At 40.2% G+C, this 27,300-nt stretch overlaps 1 protein-coding gene across 2 annotated transcripts in view; it reads left to right on the forward strand.

The window, feature by feature from the left end:
• The window catches only part of MPHOSPH8 (M-phase phosphoprotein 8), a 95,182-nt gene that overhangs the window by 34,420 nt on the left and 33,462 nt on the right, over positions 1–27,300 (forward strand). For both annotated transcript variants that reach the window (XM_030200283.1, XM_030200284.1), the window contains exons 5-9: positions 4,954–5,211; positions 6,045–6,167; positions 6,259–6,347; positions 7,205–7,345; positions 19,904–19,990. In XM_030200283.1, coding sequence (XP_030056143.1) covers positions 4,954–5,211; positions 6,045–6,167; positions 6,259–6,347; positions 7,205–7,345; positions 19,904–19,990 — 698 coding nt within the window. The remainder of the gene's footprint in view (positions 1–4,953; positions 5,212–6,044; positions 6,168–6,258; positions 6,348–7,204; positions 7,346–19,903; positions 19,991–27,300) is intronic.

A 27,300-nucleotide genomic window follows, 5' to 3' on the forward strand; every position in this document is an offset into this window, starting at 1 on the left:
TAAGTTTTTTCAGCTCTTCGGTGAACCATGGGTTTGCTTTTTTCCTGTGTGATGTTCTGGTTTGGGTTGGGGCGATTTTGTCTAATGTTGTTGTACATAGCTCATCCCATTCTTGGAGGAATTGGATGGTGTCAGCGTTTGTTGTCCATTCGTACTGGTAGATCTGTTGCCAGAATGTTGTGGAGTCTATTTTTCCTCTCGTTGTGTATGTTGTTCGCTCGGGTTTGTTGGTCGTGTTTAAGTGTGTTTTTCGCCAGCAGAGAGTGACATTTGCTTTATGGTGGTCTGACCATAGTGTAGGTGTCCAACTTGTGTCCGTGATCATGATATTTGAATCCGATTCGAATTTATTCGTTATGATATCTAGTGTGTGTCCTTTTTCGTGAGTCGGTTGCATGTAAGGTGCTTGCAGATCCCAAAGTTTTAGGAATTCTTTGAACTCTCGTGTGCTTGGTGAGGTGTCATCTTCTAGGTGTAAGTTGATGTCTCCTAGTATGAGGATGTTTGAGGAAGATACGCAGGAATTCGAGACGAAATCCATGAGTTGTGTTTGGGAGTCTTGCCATTTCCCTGGAGGTCTGTAGAATAGGATTGTGTTGAGGTGGCCTGTTAGATTTGGATGGTTGATTCTTGTCGATGCAATTTTGAGATGTGGGGAGGTAGATTCACCCGTGATTGTGATGGTGAATTCAGGTTTGTAAATTATAGCTATTCCGCCTCCTCTTTTTATTCCATTCCTTGTCCAGTGGGTGATTTTGTATTCTGGTGGGCATATTTCTAAGATGGCTGGATCTGTAGGACTATGGAGCCAGGTTTCTGTGATAAATAGGAGGTCTAGTTTATCTGCGACGATCCAGTCTAGTATGTCTACTGAGTTCCTTACTGCTGATCTTGCATTGATGTATCCTAGATGAATTGAGCGATATGGTTCCAAGGGAGGGTTTGACGTGTTTATTTTTATTAGTTGTCTGTTCCTTCGGTGATTGAATTTGTTGTTGTTGTTGTTTTCCTCATTTTGTCGATTGTGCTCGTTTCCGGAGGCTATTCCTCTTGATTGGTTATTGTGTCTTTGGTTTGGTGGGTTGTCAAAAGGTTGTGCATATGATTGGTGGGTTGGTGGTGAGTGATTATGGGTGCTGTTTGGGGTGTTCATTGTGTCTGTGTGAGTGTTGTATGATTTGTAAGTAATTGGGTTGTTGTTGTCTGTGTTGTTTTGGTTTGTTAAGTTGTTCATAGGTTGTGCGTGGAGTTGGTGTGTTGTGGTTGGCTTGTTATCGATGCTCTTCAAGGTGGGCATTGTGTGTGTGTGAGTGCTGTGTAATTTGTGGGTTGTGGTGTTATTGTTGTCTGGGTCGTAGGTAATGTTTGCGTGAGAGAGTAGGGTGATGCAGAAAAAGGTTAGGAGTGTTTTACTGGTATTCATATCAGTATTTGAGGCGCTGTAGCAAGCAATCTGCAAGTTTATATTCAAAGCGAAGCAGGCCTGTAGTTGCATTTAAGCTTGGCAGCATTTCATGCTAGGTTAATCAGAGCAAGCACGCCTGTATTTACAATTAAAGCATAACAGTGAGCGTTATGTGTTGATCCAATTATCTCACTGTGCAAGGTGGCTCATTTGTCTGGAGGTCTTAAGCAAGCAGAGTGAGACAATTACATCTAGCATAAGCTGTAGCGGTGTAAGCAAGCAGAGTGAGATAATTACATTTAGCATGAAGCTGTAGCGGTGTAAGCAAGCAGAGTGAGATAATTACATTTAGCATAAGGCTGTAGCGGTGTAAGTTACAATTTTTCTTTGTTTTACAGTTGAACCAGGCTGTTCACTTGCCTTGTATTTAGATCGAGGCAAGGCAATAGCAATTAAATCATTATAGAAGATAGTGTTATTTGGCTAAGCATCTTAGTTGCCTTCTATGTACAATTTTTAAGATAATTAAAGCATCTGCATTAAATACTACTACTACTACTTAACATTCCCAGAGCGCTACCGGGGTTATGCAGCGCTGCACAAAATAAACAAAGAAGGACATAACAGAAAGTGATGCTACTGTGGCATAGCAGCTCTTTACCTTCTATTTAGTGCTAGCATAGCAGAGTATAAGCTGTAAGTCCTAGCCGACATCGGTGCATGCAGTGAGGCAAAGCAAGCAGTTAATTGTAGTAGTTTTTTGGTAGTTTTTGGTTTTTTTTTTTTGGCCTTCACCACGTGGTCCTGGGTTCCTATGTGGTTCGTCTACAATTCTGCAGCGCTCGGAGTGCAAGGGGTAGGCGCACCTCACGCCGCCTCGGAAATCCGTGGGTGCCTCGGTTGGGGGGGGACTAGTGATGTGGACTAGTGATCAACCACCAGAGTTTTGGCATTGGTGCAGTCAGCTACATGAGCTTTTGTTATCGAAGCGCAGGTTGGTGGGAATGTCCCTCAAAAAGAAGAAACAGTTCTTGAAGATCTGGGACCCGTACATTCAATATGTATCGCCTAGGGCACGCGGTTTTATTATGAATTCTCTTTCGGGATGATCCGGGGGGGGGGGGGGGGGGAGGAGGAAGAGGACCTCTGTGTTTTTTTGTTTTGGTTTGTTTTTTTGTGTGTGTTACTGCGAGGGGGGAGGGAGTTAGACTGATCTTTTACCAGTAAAGTTGGGGTGCTTTCGTGGGTGGGACTTACAAGAGGGAAAGATGGGGAAGGGTCAGGGTGGGAAAGAAAATATGAAAAGGTGGATGATATACAGTGGGGGAAATAAGTATTTGATCCCTTGCTGATTTTATAAGTTTGCCCACTGACAAAGACATGAGCAGCCCATAATTGAAGGGTAGGTTATTGGTAACAGTGAGAGATAGCACATCACAAATTAAATCCGGAAAATCACATTGTGGAAAGTATATGAATTTATTTGCATTCTGCAGAGGGAAATAAGTATTTGATCCCCCACCAATCAGTAAGAGATCTGGCCCCTACAGACCAGGTAGATGCTCCAAATCAACTCGTTACCTGCATGACAGACAGCTGTCGGCAATGGTCACCTGTATGAAAGACACCTGTCCACAGACTCAGTGAATCAGTCAGACTCTAACCTCTACAAAATGGCCAAGAGCAAGGAGCTGTCTAAGGATGTCAGGGACAAGATCATACACCTGCACAAGGCTGGAATGGGCTACAAAACCATCAGTAAGACGCTGGGCGAGAAGGAGACAACTGTTGGTGCCATAGTAAGAAAATGGAAGAAGTACAAAATGACTGTCAATCGACAAAGATCTGGGGCTCCACGCAAAATCTCACCTCGTGGGGTATCCTTGATCATGAGGAAGGTTAGAAATCAGCCTACAACTACAAGGGGGGAACTTGTCAATGATCTCAAGGCAGCTGGGACCACTGTCACCACGAAAACCATTGGTAACACATTACGACATAACGGATTGCAATCCTGCAGTGCCCGCAAGGTCCCCCTGCTCCGGAAGGCACATGTGACGGCCCGTCTGAAGTTTGCCAGTGAACACCTGGATGATGCCGAGAGTGATTGGGAGAAGGTGCTGTGGTCAGATGAGACAAAAATTGAGCTCTTTGGCATGAACTCAACTCGCCGTGTTTGGAGGAAGAGAAATGCTGCCTATGACCCAAAGAACACCGTCCCCACTGTCAAGCATGGAGGTGGAAATGTTATGTTTTGGGGGTGTTTCTCTGCTAAGGGCACAGGACTACTTCACCGCATCAATGGGAGAATGGATGGGGCCATGTACCGTACAATTCTGAGTGACAACCTCCTTCCTTCCGCCAGGGCCTTAAAAATGGGTCGTGGCTGGGTCTTCCAGCACGACAATGACCCAAAACATACAGCCAAGGCAACAAAGGAGTGGCTCAGGAAGAAGCACATTAGGGTCATGGAGTGGCCTAGCCAGTCACCAGACCTTAATCCCATTGAAAACTTATGGAGGGAGCTGAAGATGCGAGTTGCCAAGCGACAGCCCAGAACTCTTAATGATTTAGAGATGATCTGCAAAGAGGAGTGGACCAAAATTCCTCCTGACATGTGTGCAAACCTCATCATCAACTACAGAAGAAGTCTGACCGCTGTGCTTGCCAACAAGGGTTTTGCCACCAAGTATTAGGTCTTGTTTGCCAGAGGGATTAAATACTTATTTCCCTCTGCAGAATGCAAATAAATTCATATACTTTCCACAATGTGATTTTCCGGATTTAATTTGTGATGTGCTATCTCTCACTGTTACCAATAACCTACCCTTCAATTATGGGCTGCTCATGTCTTTGTCAGTGGGCAAACTTACAAAATCAGCAAGGGATCAAATACTTATTTCCCCCACTGTAAGTATTAGCCTGCACATATTTGAACAAAGTAGGCCTGCACTTGGAACTCTACAGAAATTGCTGAAATATTGTTCTATTCATTGTGTTTAATATATCACCAGTAAAAACCGTTGAAACGTGATACTTGTGAGTAAGATAGTGGTGGAATAGTTTGTGCCCTGGTTTCTAGCAAATTGGGACATTTTTCAAACTTCTGTAATTATTTTACCCTAGTAGGTTACTTTTTTTGCAGCTACCTTATTGGCAAAGACTCATTTGTAAGCAAATTTAGCTACAACACCGCAATGATAATAGTCAATGATGACTATTATTTTTAAAAAGACAAACATTTTTTATCATTTTCTCTAACACAGGGATCACCGTTCATTATTTTTTCATCTTCATTTTAACCATTGAGCTTAACATTTACTTTTGAAAACAGGATAATTTCTAATTTAATCATACCTATAGCCACACAATTGTCAGAACTTGTTAGGAAATGTACAAGGTATTCCCTGTTTTTGTTCCATTAACACTGTGAAGTCCTATTCCCTGCACACCATGTGAAACATCTCACCATTGTAATTGCCTTTGCTAACCTTTACTATCTGGTTCCAGTATTCACTATCAGCTTCAGACATCTTCTCTTTTTACAGATCCCAAGGAAACTAAAAATGCCTTTGATGCATTTCGATTAACACCAGAGGAAAGGGGTGAATTTATAGAGAATTACAGGAAAAAAGAGGAGTCTGCATTTGACTGTAAACCAACAGACGAATCCAAAGCTAGAGAAAATAAGCAAGGATACAAAGAAAGGAGGAGTACAAGAGAGGAAACAGATACATGGTCGATCATTGCTTCAGAAGGGGACCAAGAGGTAGTAGACAGCGTGCATCAAGTGCAGGACAGTTCTGGTGAGTACAGGTTAAGATTTTTATTATTTTTAAAAAGCATACTCTTCCAGTTATTTGTAAGGCATGCTGTAGGATTGTTTGTCGGTAGCTGGTGAAATCCACTGGAAGATCTCTTCATTCTTCCCATTGCTAATACTCTTCCCCAACCCAATTTGATCATCTTTCTCACTGGCAGCTGCCAGGTCCCTTCCCTTTGTGGAGCTAAGTGGTTGCGGTTTTGAGGACTGCTTGGTCCTCTGCCCCCATAGTTCTCAGCTCTCAGTCCGGTTAAGTACATAAGTATATAAGTATTGCCTTACAGAAAGACAGTATATCAAATTCCCCCCCCCCCCCCCCCCCCCCCCATTCCCCTTATTGAGCGTTCTGGAAGTCTGTTCTTTTTATTGTGTACCGGAGAGCACAGGTACAAGAGAACATTGAATATATGTTCAGAAATGATATGACAGCATGTGATCATATTTGGTTCCCTGTTGAAGATATTTTTTGCAAAGTATGCTTTGAGGTATATGATGGGTGTTTGAATGAGAGACCACTCCTCCCCCAGAAGGACAATATCTTTCTGGCGTGGTCCTGGCAAGACAACATTTTCCCGCCTGTTAGTGTGTCATGGCTAATCACTGGTGGGTGGTTTTCACATATTTTGGGCATGGGCAATGAACAGTCATTGATACATATATGTTGTGGGTCTGTGATTACCCTGGTTGTGTTGGTATGTGAAATATAATACTCATCTGTACTGTACTTAGTCAATATACTGAGAAAATTCCTATGTACTTGACAATTTTATAAGTTAGAAAATTGGATTTTTTTGTTTAAAAATATTTCTAATTTAGATGACAAACAAGTTGTTAGCTTGGGCATGGACTTACAGTTGGAATGGATGACACTGGAGGACTTTCAGAAGCATCTTGATGGAAAAGATGAAATTCTTCCAACCACAGAACCCATATCAAACAGTAAGTGATAGCCTTTTGGGGAAAGTATTCCTTTTTATACATGGGCAGAAACATGAAAATATTTAGAACTTATTGATTCTCTCTCCTATAGATGCACTGAGGGACTCTGTTAAAAATGGAGACTACCTGACTGTGAAGTATGCACTTAATTCTAAAGAAGAATATAATTTAGAACAAGAGGTAACTGTTATGTACATGATCTGTTTTCTAAGCTTGGAGGGCAGGATTAACATTATTATGGGTAAGGCTTTGAAATGATTTAAGTTCTCATAAAACATATTTCAGAACACACAATGAAGGTGATGTTATAAACAGGGTGCTTAGGCAAGGAGCCTTTTGTACAATTGCCCATTGTTATATATGCTCCAAGGAAGAATCGGCACATACGTGATTCTGTCTCTACTCTGCCCATTGTCTTTATTTAGAAACACCTGTGCATATAGAGGGTACATAACAGGGTGTGTAGTTTAAACCTATTATATAAAGAAAAGTAGGTACCTATTTTTCTTTATAAAATACAAACTCAAATGGGTGAAAAGGTGTGATCACTTAACTCAGTCCCATAGATGATACAAAAGTCTGGTTTATGTATATGCGTGGGTGTTCCACCCGTACTGTGCCCAAATTCCGGCTATCTGTATGCCCACCAGCAAAGTATGTGTTATCAAATCATGGTGCTTACTTTTCCACTAGTCAATATAGGCCAATTATGCATGCAAATGACTAGAATGTGGCTTCTTATAAAATTTCTGCCATATTGTGTAAGATTAGGTGTTCTGTTTTCTAAAAACCTGCTTTTATTCACATATACACCTGGGCAATTGAGCATGTAAGACATTGTTATAAAATTACCTCCAGTATATAATTGTGCTTTGTTTTGATTGCTGCAAACCTGATTTTGTAATTTTAATGGTTATTTCCTGTTGTGTTTGCTTCCAACAATACTTTTCAGTCTTTAAATTTAGTTACCTGCACAAAAGTTCATAAACCACATCTTAGAAGATAGAATTTTAATTTGTAGAATGCAATTATTTCAGGATTCAAGCGGAATGACTCTAGTAATGCTTGCTGCAGCCGGTGGACATGATGACCTCCTTCGACTCCTTATTAAGAAAGGGGCAAAGGTGAATGCTAGACAAAAGAATGGAAACACAGCCTTAATACATGCGGCTGAAAAAGTAAGTTGCCACTGCTTCATTAAAGCATCATTGTGGTAATCTGCTGCTGTATGTGGGTTTCCTGGTGTCTGCTTGTTCCAGTTCATACTTTGGGAATTTTAGGTGTTCTTATAAAAAGCATTGCAAGAACACTTTATGGTGATATCTTGTCCATAAATCTTTGGCCTATTTTCACAGCCAAAACAATGCAAGGTACTGTCTTGTACTTTGGGAGGATCTAAAAAAAATGTGGTGTTCCAGTTCCATATCACAAGTTTCTGGCTTGTGTGCACTGTCAACAATGGACAGTTCAATGCTTATAAAAATTCTCTTTGTAAATAAACCATATCTTCTCTCTTTGTTTTATCATAGGACCTGATCACACTGTAGTTCCATGATAAAATAGAGAGAGAAGAGCTGGTTTATATACAGAGTGATTATGCTCTAGCTCTTCTGGATTTGTGATTGCTTTGGAGTTTATGCTTATAAGAATACCATATGAATATAGTTTGTCTTCAGTGAGTATATACCTATCTATTGTATTTGATTACACACCTCCTTAGAAAGTTTGAAGCGTTGTACAATAACATTTTCATAAAATAACATCATAGTAAAATAAATTACAATAATCCTTCCCCCTTCTCAACTGTCCATAATTTGTATCTTCCTGTTCAACCTGAACTCTATATTAGTTACCAGATAAAAAAAAATCACTTTTTTTTTCATGCACTCCACTATAAAGAGAGAGATTCCAGGTATATATTTGATGTAATAAGAGTGGGACAGTATCATAAAATGGGAGATCACATAATGTAAAAGATGTGCAGAACAGGCATACATGCTCTAGCTTGACTATAGAGCAGAGGTTTTCATCCCAGTTCTCTGGCACACCCAGCCAGTTGGGGTTTTCAGGATATCCCCATTGAATATAATGTAAATTCACCTACTGAGTATACACTTAGATCTAGTTACAACATTTATTACTACAGCAGTAACTGTTCTAGTCTTTTTTTTTTTTTTTTATCAATACAAAATGCTTTATTAAGTTTCCATAAACACATAAGTCTCTGATCCTTAATATCAATCGCACACACTCCCCATACATACCAATCTAACTTAAAACAATTCTTCATACATTTCCTCTACCGCTAGAGAATCCATGTCTGCCAACTAAATTAGTATACAGAACAGTTCTTTATGCATTTCTTAACTTTTTAAACACATGACAGAGTTTTTCTTTCAAATTCCCGTCACTTCAAATCATTATGTATTTACTAAACAGCCTGTAGTTTTCATAGGCAATCTTATAACTAGTTAACTTGCTCTGTCGGCTTTCCCAAGTAAATAAACCTTCACTTCGAGTCATTTAAATCTGTTGTTTAAATCATTACATGGTTGTTATGCAAAACTCTAGTTTCCGAGGATAACTTTACAACTTGCAAGCCGATTGATACTGTCAGCTCACTCAAACACTGGTGCATGCGCACAACTGCTTCTCTACCTGTTTAATGCTGATAAATAGTATCACGTGTTATATCACTGGCCATTCTACTTCTTTGTTTAAGCCTAACGGAGTCACTGCTCTCCAGAAAATGTTCAATAGTGACTCCGTTAGGCTTAAACAAAGAAGTAGAATGTCTATGGATATAACACGTGATGCTATTCATCAGCATTAAAGAAGTGGAGAAGCAGTTATGCGCATGCACCAGCATTTGAGTGAGCACGGCACCATTGTTTTACGACTGTCAGGAGACTCGTCCTGAATATGCAGCTTAATAGTGGTTTTGAAACATAGCATGTTTGAAATACATTTTGGTATAGCAGAGGATTTGGATTTAAATTTGTAGGAGTCCTTTTTAATATCAGTCTATGCTGTTTAGTTGAACCCCTGATGATGCTTATAGCGAAACTCAGTGACTGTGTTGTGATTAGCATGGAAGAGGAGTGAGGCAGGAGATTTGAACCTGCAACTGGAGAAGTAATACAAGGACAACCACAGCAAGAGAAAAAGATTAAAAAACTGTGTAGCAATATTTGGTTTGCCTAAAAAAAAACTGACAGTATTGGTCGGCTTACAAGTTGTAAAGTTGTCCTCGGAAACCAGAGTTTTGCATGACAACCATGTAATAATTTAAACAACAGATCTAAGTAACTTGAAGTGAAGGTTTATTTGCTTGGGAAAGCCGAAAGAGCAAGTTAACTGGTTAGAAGACTATCTATGAAAACTACAGTTTGTTTAGTAAATACATAATGATTTTGAAGTATTTGAATTGACGGGAATTTGAAAAAAAGACTCTGTCATGTGTTTAAAAAGTTAAGAAATGTATAAAGAACTGTTCTGTATACTAATTTAGTTGGCAGTCATGGATTCTCTAGTGGTAGAGCAAATGTACAAAGAATTGTTTTAGATTGGTATGTATGGGGAGAGTGTGTGATTGATATTAAAGATTGGAAACTTTTATGTGTTTATGGAAATTTAATAAGCATTTTGTATTGATAAAAAAAAGTCTAGAACAGTTACTGTTGTTGTAATAAGCATTGAATTTAATGGGGATATCCTGAAAACCCCAACTGGCTGGGTGTACCCTGAGGACTGGGTTGAAAACCCCTGCTGTAGAGAGTAAATTTGTGGGACGTACCCAGATAACCTTCTGGGATGTTATTAGGGAACCTGACACTTAGTATAAATTACCAAAAGAACAGCACTTCACCAAGCTCTCTTATTAGGTGATATCATGTCAGAAACAAATGTTCCTGCTTATCCCTAGATTCAAGCTCACAACGCCCAAACAATGAATGAACTAACTTCGCACCAAGGATATTATAAAAATAGAGTTCTCGTTTATTTATAAATGCAGCAAGAACCGAATGAAAATGCAAGTAATGAAACAGTAGGCTAGGAAAGCGAATAGAATGTTGGGTATTATTAGGAAAGATATGGAAAACAGGTGTGAGGATGGTATAATGCCGTTGTATCGCTCCATGGTGCGACCGCACCTTGAGTATTGTGTTCAGTTCTGGTCGCCGCATCTCAAGAAAGATATAGTAGAATTAGAAAAGGTGCAGCGAAGGGCGACTAAATTGATAGCGGGGATGGGACGACTTCCCTATGAAGAAAGACTAAGGAGGCTAGGGCTTTTCAGCTTGGAGAAGAGACGGCTGAGGGGAGATATGATAGAGGTATATAAAATAATGAGTGGAATGGAACAGGTGGATGTGAAGCGTCTGTTCACGCTTTCCAAAAATACTAGGATTAGGGGGCATGCGATGAAAGTACAGGGTAGTAATTTTAAAACAAATCGGAGAAAATATTTCTTCACCCAACACATAATTAAACTCTGGAATTCGTTGCCGGAGAACGTGGTGAAGGCGGTTAGCTTGGCAGAGTTTAAAAAGGGGTTAGACGGTTTCCTACAGTCCATAAACCACTACTAAATGGACTTGGGAAAAATCCACAATTCCAGGAATAACATGTATAGAATGTTTGTACGTTTGGGAAGCCTCCACTTTCCTAACAACTTACTTTCTGGTCACCAAAAAGATAGATGGATTCTGCTTCATTCTAGACCTCAGAGCTCTGAACAGTATCTAGCCAAAAATATGTTTCAGGATGGTTTCCCTGCACACCCAACTCCCCATGTTTCAGAATGGAGATTGGCTATACTCTATGGACTTAAAGGATGCCTACACTCACATACAGGTACATCCAGGCCACAGGAAGTATCGGAGTACGAGTAGAGAAATACCACTATCAGTACCGCATACTGTGTTTTTACCTCATGTTGGCACCCAAGGTTTTCACCAAATGCTTAGTAGAAGTCATGGCGTTTCTATGCAGACTGGAGATGCACATATTTCCCTACCTAGATGCGCAGGATTATTGGGGTGCTGGAGCTTTTAGGGTTCATCATAAACTATTCCACTTCCTACCTCAACCTATCCCAGTAATTGGATTTCATTGGAGCCCTTCTTGACAAGACTCAAGCCAGCACTTTCCTCCCACCATAGAGGATAAAGGCTCTTACCTCTGTGGTTTAGGACGTGCACTAGAGCCTGCAGGTATCAGCTCAGCAGACGTTGAACTTCTGTACCACATGGCTTCTGCCATTCATGCCACTCCGGTGGCATGCCTCAACTTGAGGCAAGCTCAATGGACCCTGTCTTCCCAGTGGACTAAAACCATGGAGAACCTTCAGAATATAATTACTGACAGAATGCCTCAGAGGGAATCTATTTTGGTGGCTAATTCACAATCATTTGTACAAGGGACTGCCATTCCAAATCCCTCAGCCCCTCAAGGTAGTTACAGTGGATGCATCCATTCTGTGGTTGGGGGCCTCATGTAAATAGGCTTCACACACAGGGTCAAAGGTCTGCTCAGTAGAGGCAGCATCAAATGAATCTTCTAGAACAAAGAGCTATTTCGAATGATCTAAAGGCTTTCAAAAACTGGCTAACGAACCAAATTATTCTGATCCAGAAAGACAACCAGTTTGTAATGTCAATGAGCAGGGAGGCACAGGTTTGTGCCTCCTGTTTAGGATGTGGAGATGGGCCACCTCCCATGGGATGGTGCTCAGAGCCACTTATCTGGTAGGAATAAAAAACAATCGTCTGGCGGACAGACTGAGCCAGCTCATGCAACCACACGAGTGGTCTTTAAAAATGGGTATAATCTACTCTAGTTTAGCACAACATATGATCCATCACCTTCAAATTATTCAGAATATTGCCGCCCGTATTCTCTCAGTTGTTAGTAGATTCAACCATATCACTGTCTTGCTTATTCAACAGCACTGGTTACCCATTTCTTCCCACATCCACTTCAAGGTTCTTATGCTTACTCATAAGGCTATCCATACTGACACTCCTCTTCATTTGGTCTTGCTGGTTCAACTATACTCGCCATCTAGGCTTCTCTGCTCAGCCAATGACTTACGTTTCCGTATCCTGTCGGTACATTAGACCCATTACCAAACGACAAGGATTTGATCTTTTTTTCTGTATTTCACCTTCACTATCTATCAAAAATGTAGGTCCTCCTTGAAGACCTGTCTGTTTGAGAAAGCTTTTAACTTACAGTTGGATGAGTTTTCATCTTTCAGGATTCACTGATGTTTGCAAGTCTTTCCCCTGACCCTTTTTGTTTTTTTTATTTTATTATTTGTTGTTGGCTATTACTCATACTGTCAGTCTGTTTTCTAGTCCTTCCACATTTTTAATCCTGTTTTCCTTCTCTGAGTGTGCTATGGCAGAGCTTCTTAGTTCCGATCCTAGAGGTCCAGAAGCAGGCCAGATTTTCAGGATATCCACAATGAATATTCATATGAGAGAGTTGTATGCACTGCCTCCTTGGTATGCAAATCTCTGTTATGCATATTCATTGTGGACATCCTGAAAACATGGCCTGTCTACTACTACTACTACTACTATTTAGCATTTCTATAGCGCTACAAGGCGTACGCAGCGCTGCACAAACATAGAAGAAAGACAGTCCCTGCTCAAAGAGCTTACAATCTAATAGACAAAAAAAAAAAAATAAAGTAAGCAAAATAAGCTTGAACCACCACAATTTTATCTCCTTCATTAAGAAAAGTTACCAGGAGTATACTCTAGCTAAGACTCAAGAAATGCTAATAAATCCACACTCTCTGAAGGACCCATAACAGCCAGAGCCCCTTCCTGGTCATCAACATGAACTTTAACATTTAACAAAAACTATTTCTTTGGCTCTGAGCAAAGCCAAGACATCTCAAAAGTATTTCCTTACCAATATTTCAGCTGAAAGGTAATGAGTAAAAGGAAAATGAAGAAACTCAATATTCCTAATTTCTAAGATGATTCTCCATAGCCTTCAACTTCTGATGCAGAGAGAGGCTATCCTTAATTGCTAAAAGTTTGGTAGATTGTAAAGAAAAAATGTTTAAATCCATAGGCTGCATATGAGAATAAGCTACCTTATCTCTTTAAACTTAGATACAGATTCAGAAGTAAAACAGCACAAGTGAGGAACAATATTCTTTAATAAATCCTCTATGAAGGAAATAACTGCCCATATATCTAAAAGTAGTATCTTGTAATCTCTAGTACAGTGTCAATAGGAAAATGTACTGCTTTAGGCAAAATGGAGGGGGGTATAGAGAAATTAAAGAATTCCTACCACATTTGCACGAGAGTCAGTCAGTAGTGATAGATGAGGTTGAGTTCTATCAGTACTTCAGACTGGAATTGAGTAGCCCTGTGCTATAATGTTCTTTTCTTTGTTTTAATTTTGATTTTAATTATTGTGTGGGAAGAAAGACTAGTATGTCAAACAAAATAAACCATAAACCAAGATTTTTCGAGAGTGGGGCATCCGCTTGATAGACCTTTTTTGCCACTTATCTCAACAAGAAAGTTCCTCAGTTCTGCTGCAGACTAGGGATACACGGTAAACTAGCCTTTGCTGCTTCCCTCCTCATTTGGGAAAAGGTTTTCCATATGTGTATCCTCGATTGCCTTTCATAGCAAACTTTCTTGAAACTTAAGCAGGATAAAGGATCATGATTCTTATCACACCATACTGGCTGCAGCAAATATGGTTCCCTCTACTTCTGGAGCTAGCCTCTGAACTGCTTTCTGACCCTTATCACTCAGATCAAAGGGTCCCCCTTGCATCCCTACTTCTAGGCCCTAGCCCTCACGGTTTGGGTATTGAGAGGTTAGAAGTGGATCCTTTGAACTTACAGGAGCATGCCTTTCATTTCTTCCTGCTTCCAGGAGAGAAACAGGTATCTCAGTGCAGTTGAATCATATTGTGTAGAGAGTAAGCCCTTCTCTGTTCAGTCTTCAGTTAATCGCTTCATAAAGGGCTTGCTTCCATTAAAACATCCCATCAAACCCCTAGCAATGTCATGAGATTTCAACGTTGTGCATAATCGGCGCATGAAAGCTCCCTTTGTGCCACTTGATACCTATTGTCTGAAGTACCTGACCTGGAAGGTCTTGCTTTTGGTGGCAGTCACTTCAGCTACAAGCCTCAGTAGCTGATCCACCTTACACTATTTTACAACCACAGGGTGGTTTTGTGCACACATCCTAAGTTCCTTCCTAACGTAATGTTGGAGTTCTATCTTAACCGATCAATTATTGTGCCAGCATTCTTCCTGAAGCCACTTGCACATCAAGGAGAAAGCACACTGAGGACTGCAAGCGAGCCTTGGTCTTCCATATGGATCAGACTAAAATCCATAGAAAGTCCACCCAATTTTGGGGGATTTTTTTTTTGACCCCCAACAGCATGGGGGCTGCTACCGGTAAAAGCACTCTTTGATTTGGCTAGAAGATGGAATATCCTTCACTTGCACCCAGGCTGGTCTGATTCATGTCGTGGCTCACAGTGTCCCAAGAGTAAAATAGATTTTATGCTGCTTACCTTAGAAATAAGCAGTGGATTTTTCCAAATCCATCTCAATCATGGCTTATGGACTTTAAGAAATTAGCCAAATCTCTTTTAAACCCTGCTAAGCCAACTGCTTTACCACATTCTTTGGCAATGAGTTCCAGAGTTTAATTACACATTAAGGGCTCTGTTTACTAAAAAGTGCTAGCGTTTTTAGTGCACACTAAAAAATTAGCACATGCTAATTTTTAGCATGCGCTAAAAACAGTGTGCCTACAATGCGGCTTAGTAAACAGGGCCCTAAGTGACTTATATTTACTACTTAGTGGTTTTATTGCATGTCCCCTAGTCCATGTGTCTTTGGAAAGAGTAACAAGCGATTTACGTCTTCCTGTCCTACTCCACTCAGTATTTTATAGACTTCTATCACATCTCCCCTCAGCCTGCTGTTCTCTAGGTTGAAGAGCCCTAGCTTCTTTAACCTTTCCTTATAGGAAGTCGTTATATCCTCTTTATCATTTCTATCACCCTTCTATTTACCTTTTCTAATTCAGTTATATCTTTTTTGAGATGCGGTGACCAGAACTGCACACAGTATTAGAGATGTGGTTACACCATGGAGCGATAGAAAGGCATTATAATAATTTCATTTTTGTTTTACATTTCCTTCCTAATAATTCCTGACATTCTATTTGCTTTCTTAGCCGCCACTGTGCACTGAGCACATGGTTTTAACATATCATTAACAATGGCACCTAGATCCTTTTCCTGGGCAATGATTCCTAATGTGGAACGTTGCATCATGTAGCTATAGTTTATGTTCATTTTTTGTACATGCATCACTTTGTACTTGCTCACATTAACCTCAAAATTCTATGAATGGCGCTTAAAATTAGGCACTCATTCATTTTGTGCGTGCAGTTTAATTAATGAGCCAATTAGCGCTGATTGAGTGCCAGTAATCAATTATTGGCACTAATTGACCTTAATTGAAATTTACATGTTGCTCTGAAAAGAGGGCACACTCATGGGCGGATCAGGGGCATTCCTAGAATAATGTGCGCTGTTATACAATAAGGGCGATATACACCTAATTTAGATTTGAGGATTTACATCAAGGGTTACTTGGTGTAAATCCTCACGTCTAAAGTTAGGCGCTAAGGTGCAGATTCTATAACGCCGTGCGTAACTTAATTGGCTTAACAAGCTAATGAGCGCTAACAGCACTTAAGCTCTAATGAGCACTAATTGGCACTGATTAGAATTTAGTCGCACAACTTACTAAGTATATTTTGTAATGTGCGCCAAACTTCTAACACAAAAAGGCAAAAATGGGCATGGTTATGGGCGGGGAAATGGGTGTTGCAAAAATTTAGGTGCCTAGTTATAGAATATGACTCAGTGCACCTAAATCTTCTCGCTGAGATGTACACCAGGTTTTCGTTGGCATAAATGGCAGATATCGGCGCTGAAATATCAACTAAGTGTATTCTATAATCGGCGCCTAAATCTAGGCACTGATTATAGAATACGCTTAGTTGGCACTGATTTCGGCACCAATTTTTTAGGCACCATATATAGAATCTTCTCCTAAGCGTATTCTTTAAACAGCACCTAAACTTTAGTATCATTTCTAGTATAGCACTTGGTGCACTATTTTTTTGCTTCTGTTTATAGAATTTACTACTACTACTACTTAACATTTCTAGAGCGCTACTAGGGTTACGCAGCGCTATACAAATTGACAAAGAAGGACGGTCCCTGCTCAAAGGAGCTTACAATCTAAAGGACGAAATGTCAAGTTGGGGTAGTCTAGATTTCCTGAGTAGAGGTGTAGTGGTTAAGTGCCGAAGGTGACATTGAAGAGGTGGGCTTTGAGCAAGGATTTGAAGATGGGCAGGGAGGGGGCCTGGCGTATGGGCTCAGGGAGTTTGTTCCAAGCATGGGGTGAGGCGAGACAGAAAGGGCGGAGCCTGGAGTTGGCGGTGGTGGAGAAGGGTACTGAAAGGAGGGATTTGTCTTGAGAGCGGAGGTTACGGGTAGGGACGTAAGGGGAGATGAGGGTAGAGAGGTATTTGGATGCACAGTCGTGCAGTCTCTTAAGGTTCTCTTTCAATTTTTCAGAATCCTCTTATAATTTAACAACTATGAATAACTTTGAGCATCTTTTACAAAGCAGCGCTAGCGATTCCTGTGTGGCAAATGAGAGGAAGCCCATAGGAATTGAATGGGTTTCCTCTTATTTGCCGTGCAGGAATTGCTAGCACGGCTTTATAAAAGAAGCCCTTTGTGTCATCAGCAAATTTAATTGCCTCACTAGTTATTCCCATCTCTAGATCATTTTTAAATGTATTAAAAAGCAGGTGTTCCAGCACAGACCTCTGGGAAACCCCCACTAATCTACCCTTCTCCATTGAGAATACTGACCATTTAACCCTACTCTCTGTTTTCTGTCTTTTAACTAGTTTTTAATCCACAATAGGACACTACCTCCTATCCCACGACTTTCTGATTTCCTCATGTGGTACTTTGTCAAATGCCGTTTGAAAATCCAAATACACAAAATTGACCAGCTCACTTTTATCCATATGTTTATTCACTCCTTCAAGATATGTTGCGTGATATTTAGTTTGATTAAAGGTCTTGCCTGTTGCAGTCCTCGGTTGCATTCCCCTTTTCTTTTATGACAGCCTGGAAGCTATGTATTTCCATTGGTGAGGTATTTCTTCCTGCTTGTCCTTGGAGATAGTGAACGTACTAATCTGTAGCAGGTGTACTCTTCAACAGGATGAATCTTCTTCCTGCTCCACCTATCTCCCCTTGGAGTTGAATTCTCATCAGTTGCATCAGACTGATCTGGTCCCGTGTGATGATATTGGGCAGGAAGACATGTGCTTGTGTCGTGAGTCGCTCCCAAGCACTTCTAGAAAGGGTGCTAGGGGGCGTTTTCTGCACCAGGCTCTGTTTTATGATGTCACCCATCAGGGAGGATATTTGCTATAGATAACCTGCAGCAGCTTCTTAAACTGTAACATTTTATGCTAATAACTAGCCGTTAAGCCCGTTAAAACGGGCGAGATTTCCAGCTACCCTCCTCGCCGCCGCTCCCTCCCCCCTCTGTGCTGGGTCCCCTGCACTGACCTGAAAGTGCTTCCACACGGAGGTGAGAGGCGCTGTCAGGTCAGTGCAGGGGGCCCGATACGGAGGGGGGCGGGAAGCGGCGGCGGGGATGGGGGGGAGGGTGGAGGTTGGTACACGCGATGTTCATTTCCAGGCGGCAGCGTCTGACAGTCCAACTCCGTTTCCCTCTCTGTTCCGCCCTCTGATGTCATCACGTCTTGACGCGAGGGCGGGACAGAGAGGGAAGTCTCTACTGCGCATTTGCAGGTGAGTCGGTCACTTTCAATTTATATGTTTGATTGGGGATGGATTAAAAATGAATAATGATTGCTTCTTGGATTTGATGAAGCAAATTATATATGAACCTTGAAAGCCACGGAAATAGAATACAAACAGAATGACTGAAAGCTTAAGTCAAAATAAGGAATATATGAATAAATAGTTTAAAAAAAAAACAAAAAACGTCCAAATCAGTATTTTTGAAACCTATTTTTAGATGTTTTTCTATGAAGTCCGTCAGAAGTCCGTCCAAATTCAAGGGGGCGTGTTCAGGGCGGGACTTGGGCGTGACTTAGATGTTTTTCAGACGTAATGGAACAAAACAAAAACGTCCAGGACTAAAACTTAGATGTTTTGAGCTAGACCTGTTTTTATTACAAACAAGGCACAAAAAGGTGCCCTAAATGACCAGATGACCACTGGAGGGAATCAGGAATGACCTCCCCTTATTCCCCTAGTGGTCACTAACCCCCTCCCACCCTCCAAAAGTGTGATGAAAAACATTACTTGCCAGCCTCAGATGTTATACTCAGGTCCATTATCCCTGGAGTAGTCTAGTATTTGGTGCATTGCACTGCAGACAGGTGGACCCAGCCTTCGTCCTCTCCCTACCTGTTACAATTGTGGAGGAAACTGCGAGCCCTCCAAAACTCACCAGAAACCCACTGTACCCACATAGGTGCCCCCTTCACCCGTAAGGGCAATGATAGTGGTGTACCTGAGAGCATTTTATGAAGTCCACTGCAGTGCCCCCTAGGGTGCCCTATTGCTGTGCTGGGATGTCAGGGGGACCAGTCTACTAAGAATACTGGCTCCTTCTACATCCCTTTGGCTTGATTGTGTACATTTTGCACTTGGATGTTTTGTTTTGTTTTTTTCAAAAAATGAACCAAAACAAAAACATCACAAAACGTCCAAAATACAAAACGTCCGTAGTATTTTCGAAAAAAAAAAGATGTTTTTCATTTTCAAAAATGGCCTTCTTTCCTGTTCAGAATTTGGATGTTTTGTGTAAAACGTCCAAATTCAGATTTAGATGTCATATCGAAAATGCCCCTCCACGTATGACTAAAGAGTGTCAATTTATATCAGTGTCTTATTTCAAACATTGTGTAAAAACAAGCTGTTAGATTGGTCAAGTTCAGAAATTGTCATAAAAATAAGATTGATTTTAGGGATCAATTTCCTATTATAAAAAAAATGACTGAAGGAACATCTACTATGTAATTTGATTATAAAATCAAAAGCCTTGGCGTTACTGCATTACCCAAAACGTTGGAAGTGAACTTTCAGTGCTTTTTATTTATTTCATGGAAACCTTGTTTAAGGCTGAAATATACTAACTACACCTTTAAGCTTTATTTTCTATTATACTTTTATATGCATCCCTTCCCAAGGTGCAACTCCATATATTGCCACTATTCAGATTCGTAAGCTTCAGGGATCAAGATGAGTTTTCTGTAGCTGACAAAGTAAAGCAGACTTACAAAGTTCCATAGGTTACCATGCAACTTTGTAAGTCTAAGTACTTTGAGAATATGCCTCAACATGCACAAAAAACTGCAATATTAAGTTGCAAATCACTCTACCTGCTATTGTTAGACCTTGTCACTTTTCTTCAGAAAACCATTTTCGGAAGCACTACATCTTTATTTATTTATTATAGATGGCTTCAGCTGTGTATGTAATGAAAGGGTGTCCAAACCTACAGGATTAAATCAGTATTTGTATATAAATTGTCTGCCTCTATAAAATTAATGCACTAATAATTTTATTTCAAAAAAAAAATTTTTTTTTAGAATTTTCTCACAACAGTAGCAGTTTTATTGGAAGCTGGTGCACACCTGAACATTCAGCAGAATAATGGAGAAACAGCTTTAATGAAGGTATGTATTCATGCCTTCTTGCTTTTGTTCTGTATGTTATGGCTCATTGCCTGCCTCCTGCACAGCAGTATACAATGGACAGGGTCAAAGTACACAGCAAAACAATCCAAAAAAGAAGCACAAAAGGCTCTCAAGAAATGGTACAAGTGTGCTTTATTTATGACCCAACACAGGGCATGTTTCGGAGTAAAACAATGCCTGCCTCAGGGGTCAGCTCTAAAATCAACTTAACACAAAACACATGCGCTGTTACTCAAATTGTTGTGTTCAGTATATTGTCAGTCCGCTCTGGAAACTGAGAAGCCCAAACTTAATGCGGAGCAAACCGCCACGGAAATTTGCGTCTTGCCTTGTGTTCATAGTGTGTGTGATGATGGAAGACTGGATTATCTCTTGCATTTACAAAGTGACCTTTTTACAAGGGATCAGAATTTTGGGTGGTCATTCTTATCTGACCTTTTTTTTCCTTTATTACTTTGGTGTCCATAACAAGGAATTGTTCAGGAAATAGTTTAAAAATAAAATTGTAATTAATGTCTTACTTTTTCCCTGCACTGATAGTTTTTATTAAATTCCTCCCACCTGCTACAGATGCAAAACAGGTGAAAAGCATTGCTGAGTTATGTCCCCATGCCTCTGCTTCCTCCACCTTCTCTAGAATATTCTAGAATCTAATCTTTGTGTTTGTTTTTGAGAGCTCATTAGACTGAATCTCTCTCTTGGACTGAGGTAAAACTGCTGTGATACTCTGCCTGAATTTGGTCTCTGTACTGTTCTCGGCACTTTCTTCTTTTCTTTCTGTTCATTTCCTCCATTTTCCAAAGTTTTATTGTTCACATTATTTTTATTTTTGTTACATTTGTACCCCGCGCTTTCCCACTCATGGCAGGTTCAATGCGGCTTACATATTGTATACAGGTACTTATTTGTACCTGGGGCAATGGAGAGTTAAGTGACTTGCCCAGAGTCACAAGGGGCTGCCTGTGCCTAGGCAACTAAGAGAACAGACACAGCTTGGTTTGGGATTTTAGATTTATCTGCCTTTAAAAATCCAAGCTCAGGGTGAGTTACATACAGGGAGAATACATATATCCCCCTGCCTATGGGGGCTTAAATCTAAGTTTTGTTTCTAAGGCAGTGGAAAGTTTTAAGTGATTGTCTAAAATCTCAGAATATCAGTGGGAGAAGACCAAATGACTGCCAGCATAATCAATTGGTGAGGTGAAAGAGGTCAAGGTCAAAGCTAAAAGGGCAATCTTTCAGAAAATAGAAAGTAGACCCAAATGAGTTAAATAAGAAGCAGCATAAGTAGGGACAAGTAGGTGGAGTGGAGGAGTGGCCTAGTGGTTAGGGTGGTGGACTTTGGTCCTGGGGAACTGAGGAACTGAGTTCGATTCCCGGCACAGGCAGCTCCTTGTGACTCTGGGCAAGTCACTTAACCCTCCATTGCCCCATGTAAGCCGCATTGAGCCTGCCATGAGTGGGAAAGCGCGGGGTACAAATGTAACAAAAATAAAAAAGTATAAAACAGTAGGTCCTATGACGTTATGAGCAGAAACAGGAGGTAAATAGTTCTGCTCTGTTGGGTCCGTGCTGTCTCTGCAACTCCCCTTTAATGAAATTGAACCTCCAAAGCAGGGCTTTTGGGTAGGCATACCAAAGCTTTGACTCTGACTCTTCTATTTTTCTACTATCTGAGTCCGAAACTGACTCCTACGTGTGAGGTAAATCTAAGAGAAACTTGATTAATTACAGAAATATTGGATATTTCTTTATGTACAAAATTAGGACTAATAGACCACAAAATAAATTTATTTGAAGTTTGAACAAAGAATCTGAATTAAAAAAAAAGTATAAAATTATACATTTAGCATATATTATGTTTTAAGTTTTTATTTTGACACTGGATTCAGTACATTTTTACCTACTCTGACTCCACCCAAAATTGCTTCCAACTCCACAGCCATGCTCCAAAGTGACCTAGGAATAGAGAGTCACAAATTGGGGCTGCAATGAAGTGAAATGACAAAGAAACCTCCAAGGAGAGAGAGAAAAGGTGCCCATGCGGGTTCTAAAGATAACGGAACAGAGGAGCTCTTCATACTTGGTGATCAGATTGGCGTGGCCTGCAGAAATCACTGATGAAGTTATGGGGATGGTAGAGCAGGCATTAGTCAAATAAAATTTTCAGTTGGTATTCAAGAAACTAGAAACCATGCATAATAAACTTGGTGGGGGGTGGTCAGGAATGATTTTGGAATGACTGGCTGAGATAGAGGCAAACAGTAAGAGCAGACCCACATGCAAGTAAGGTTTACTTGGAAAGGAAGAGAGTATTGTGCTATAAAGATTACTTTTTACCAGAAAGACTCTCAGCTAGTACACCGAAAGTTTGAGAAATTAGAAAATGTGATGCACAAGAAGAATTTGCGTTTTATAAATTTTCCAAAGATCCCATCGGTAGTTCCTGCTTTGACTTTGAAACGTTATTTCTTTGAAGTACTTAAGATTCCTGAGCAGTCTTGTCCCCCTCTTTTAAGGGTGTATTATATTCCACCTTTTGTGAAGAAGGATAATGGTCAGCAAGAGGCTTTGGCCATGAGATAGCTGCTGATTCTTTGAATATAACCCAGTTGATTGAAAAAAGTGATGAGTCTGTGCTTTTGCCACGTTGATAGCTAATTTTGTGCTTGAACCAGGTAGAAGTTGGGTTTTAAAGCTTTTCTTGCGTAATAGAGGGACTGTATTCTTGAACTGTAGAGTTCAAGTATTTCCGGATGTCTCACTTCCTAGCCAGAAAAGACAGCAATTTCGTCTTTTAAGACCTTGTATTTTAGAACTCAGAGTTTTGTTTTGGTTGAACTATCCTTGCAAATTAGTAATTTCTTTCCTCTTTTGTCTTTCAATTTGTGGACTGGGCTGAGAGGTTTCCTAATATTTATTTGTTTATCTAATTTTTCCTATTTATATTTATGTAAGAAATCCTTCTTGTTTCTGTATCGAGTTTTTCTTGGAATATAATGTTTAGATTCTTATAAATAAAAAAAAGTAAAAAAACAACTTACTTTACCAAAGTGTCCACATTGCAAAGGGAGTTTGTGCCTCTGTGCTCCAAGCTGTTTGCTTCAAAAATAAAGTTTGCATTCCTGCAAAATTAAGAATAGCTCATTTATTATTTATCTTAGTTTCAGAGCTTTGATATACCACTGCAAGGCCTACCATAGGCATCTATGCAGATTACACAATAATAATGAAAGTAACCACAATTGAGCGATTTACAAAACAAAACATTAAAAAAAAAAAAGACTAAGAGCCCTGAAACTTTTTAGCATGTGCTAAAATTTAGCATATGCTAATTCTAGAGACATCCATAGGAATATAACGGGTGTCCCAGCATGCGCTAAAAAGTTAGTGTGCCTACAGCGTGGCTTAGTAAACAGGGCCCTAGGAGATACGCTGAAACCTTCTGCTCAGTGTGCTGCTGCGGCTAGGAAAGCGAATAGAATGTTGGGTGTTATTAGGAAGGGTATGGAGTCCAGGTGTGCGGATGTTATAATGCCGTTGTATCGCTCCATGGTGCGACCGCACCTGGAGTATTGTGTTCAGTACTGGTCTCCGTATCTCAAAAAAGATATAGTAGAATTAGAAAAGGTACAGCGAAGGGCGACGAAAATGATAGTGGGGATGGGACGACCTTTCTACGAAGAGAGGCTGAGAAGGCTAGGCTTTTCAGCTTGGAGAAGAGACGGCTGAGGGGAGATATATTAGAAGTGTATAAAATAATGAGTTGGAATGGATCGGGTGGATGTGAAGCGACTGTTCACGCTATCCAAAAATACTAGGACTAGAGGGCATGAGTTGAAGCTACAGTGTGGTAAATTTAAAACGAATCGGAGAAAATTTTCTTCACCCAACGTGTAATTAGACTCTGGAATTCGTTGCCGGAGAACGTGGTACGGGCGGTTAGCTTGACGGAGTTTAAAAAGGGGTTAGATAGATTCCTAAAGGACAAGTCCATAGACCGCTATTAAATGGACTTGGAAAAATTCCGCATTTTTAGGTATAACTTGTCTGGAATGTTTTTACGTTTGGGGAGTGTGCCAGGTGCCCTTGACCTGGATTGGCCACTGTCGGTGACAGGATGCTGGGCTAGATGGACCTTTGGTCTTTCCCAGTATGGCACTACTTATGTACTTATGTACTTATGTACTTATGAGAGGAGAAAGTATGTGAAGAAATTGGTTTGCAGTCAGTTTGTGTTAGGAAATAATAAAAGAGAAGAGGTGAGCTTTGAGAGTTTGCTTAAAAGTGGAAACACAGGGTTGGTTCCTGATAAATAGTGGGAGGACTTTCCTGAGTTTAGGCCCGTGCCACAAGTTTTTATGATGGTAAAGGAAGCGAAAGACATTGATCCATTGAATCAGAAGGAAGGACAGAATCAGTGTGAGGCCTGGTAACAAGGTGCTAAGATATGTGGAGAGTGCAGTGAGAGGAGCATGATTGATTGATTATTTGCATCAGAGTCCCTTGTTTCAAATGGTATGAGACATTGTCCTTAAACAGTAAAAATGTGGATATTGAGATCTCCATGCTGATGTCAGAGATCAGGATAGACCTAAATGTACTCCACTGATTCCTAATTTGACAAAGGAAAATGAATTCCTTTACGTCCACTAGAAAATGGCGGGATGAATTTGGAAAGCATGAGGAGGCATTTAGCATTGGGGGAAGGGGGAGAGGAGGAGGGAACGGGGAGAAATAAGGAATCTGAAATAATGGTTAGAGGAAGAATGTAGGCATATTGATAGAACAGACCAGAGAGAGTTGGTGGCTGGGACAATCATCTCAAGCTGCAGAGAGGAAATTTTTCAAAATCTTGAGTCTGATGGAGGGATTAACCTGAAGCAAGTCATTAGGTGTGTGTTATAGATTATAGGAGGTATATCTTCTCCTGTTAAGAACCAGAAAATTCTAGAAGTGCTTAAAAGGAATACCTAAGTAGACTTGCTACAAAACTCATTAGCTCACACAAAGTTAAAAGTGGTGGCAGATAGGGGCTACTTAAGTACTAACAACGCAGGTGTTTCACTGAGCTCTGGGTTTCTCAAACTACCACTGGCAATCCACAGCTTGCTAGTGGGTCTGGCATGAAATGCTTATGCCTTGGATGGGGGGCAGCCAAACAGTTGCTGTGGTTGTTACTGAGGCTGAGACAGTAATACCTACCCTGAATGTCATCTGTGAAGGAGATTGGCACAGATCTCAAGTTGGAGAAGTGGGAAGAATTGATCTGCTTTCTGTGCCTTCTTTAGTGATACCATCTGAGATAACCTTAGATGAAGTGTGGGCTGCGTGGCATTGGTGAATAAACTGTCATTTGCACAATTTGCTGCACAGACATTGGCAAAATCTCAAATGTGGAAATTCAAATCTTGTGCATTAACTCAGAAGGTTGACACTTTGGATCAAGATTTTAATGTTATTAAAGAAGTTGAAGCACACTTGGGTTTGGATAAAACTGTAGTACATAGAAAGTCTACTCCATTATCACCAAAGGATTTATTTTATAGATGTTTGAAGTATTAACTGTATGTAGGCAGTGAACTTGCTCTTAGAAATATTCCAATCTATAATATATCAAGTTCTTTTAAATAATCAGAGCCTTATAATATTTGGAGGAAAAAGACTTCAGATGCTCAGCCTTTGTGTTCCTTATAAACTCTTTATTTGCTGGGCGAACTTCTTTATCAGTCTAAACACCTACCTCCCTTAAAAAAAAAAATAGCGTAAAATAAAGGAGGTGTTTAGACTGATGAGGAAGTTCACCCAGTAAATAAAGTGTTTATAAGGAGCATAAAGGCTAACCATCTGAAGTCTTTTTCCTCCAAATATTATAAGGCTTTGATGATTTAAAAGAACTTGATACACCATAGAATAGATATTTGAAGGAAATGTTAAAGTTTCTGGAAGGTACTCTGCCACCTTTGAATAACATTTATTATGTCCCAGTGAAGTAGCAAGAGAAAAGACCTGGGCAAACACCTGATTCAACTTTGGATATGACTGGCTAATTAGTGGCCTCTGGAGACTTTGTTACAAGAAGACATATGTTAGTGATTTCCTTTGTTTTTATACAAGATAAAAGACTGTCGTGTATTTTGGGGTCCTTTTACTAAGGTGCACCTGTAAAAAAAAAAATGCCTTTCTAAAATTTTGGCCGAAAATGGACGTGCGGCAAAATGAAAATTACCGCGCATCCATTTTGGGTCTGAGACTTTACTGCCAGCCATTGATCTAGCGGTAAAGTCTCATGCGGTAACCAGGCGGTAATGACCTAAACACATCCAATGCCACTTGTTGTGTTTCCAATAATAAAAATTATTTTTCGGATGCATGCCAAAAATAAAATTACCACAAGAGCCACGTTGTAGCTGGGCGGTAACTTCATTTTGTCACGCGTCGGGCACACTTAGACGCTTATGTGGCTTAGTAAAAGGGCCCTTTTATTTTATCCTGATGTACATAAGAAAACTCAGGAGAGGAGGAAGGGGTTTCTTGTCATGCAGCAGGAGGTCATTGGCCTTGGTGTGAGATTTTTCTTGCAATTCCCATGTAAGTGCACAATACAGTTGAAAGAAGCCTTTCATTTTTTTTTAAACCTTCACAGTTATTAATTGGAAATTTTTCTGTATCAAGATTGTATTGTCTTGAATATGATTAAAAATACAGTACCCCCCCCCCCCCCCCCGCCCAAAAAAACACCAAGGTGTCTTGTAAAGGATGGGAAATAGAAAAACAGAAAAGTGCTTGCAGTTCAGGACAGATGATAGCATACATGACAGTGGAAGGTCAGACTGGTATTCTGTAATATATATATGCTCCTGATAACTATGAAGTCCAGTTTTTAGAAAAATTCTTAATTACTCCCTGGTGTTGAAGAGGAAAATATAATGGGGGATGATTTTTATATGGTATATGTTCTCAACATGGACAAATCCCATCAATCGGGTTTCTGCTCTGGTCATAGTATGGAAACACTTATTACAGGTCTCTTGAATAAATTATACTGTGTTCTTGATGGTGGCAGTCTCGCCCTTGTAATCTCTTTAGATCTGTCAGCTGCTTTCGATCTTATAGACCACTTTTTGCTTCTTTCTCGACTATCAGACTTTGCACTTTCTGGCACAGTTCTTAAGTGATTTATCTCTTTTTTTACAGGATATTTTTTTTTTTATAGTCATTACCATTTCCTCAGTGCTTGGTTCTGTCACCTTTTCTCTTCAATATCTTTTTGAGCTAGCTCACTTATT

This window comes from Microcaecilia unicolor, chromosome 4 (assembly GCF_901765095.1).
Source record: "Microcaecilia unicolor chromosome 4, aMicUni1.1, whole genome shotgun sequence".
NCBI classification, from domain to species: domain Eukaryota; kingdom Metazoa; phylum Chordata; class Amphibia; order Gymnophiona; family Siphonopidae; genus Microcaecilia; species Microcaecilia unicolor.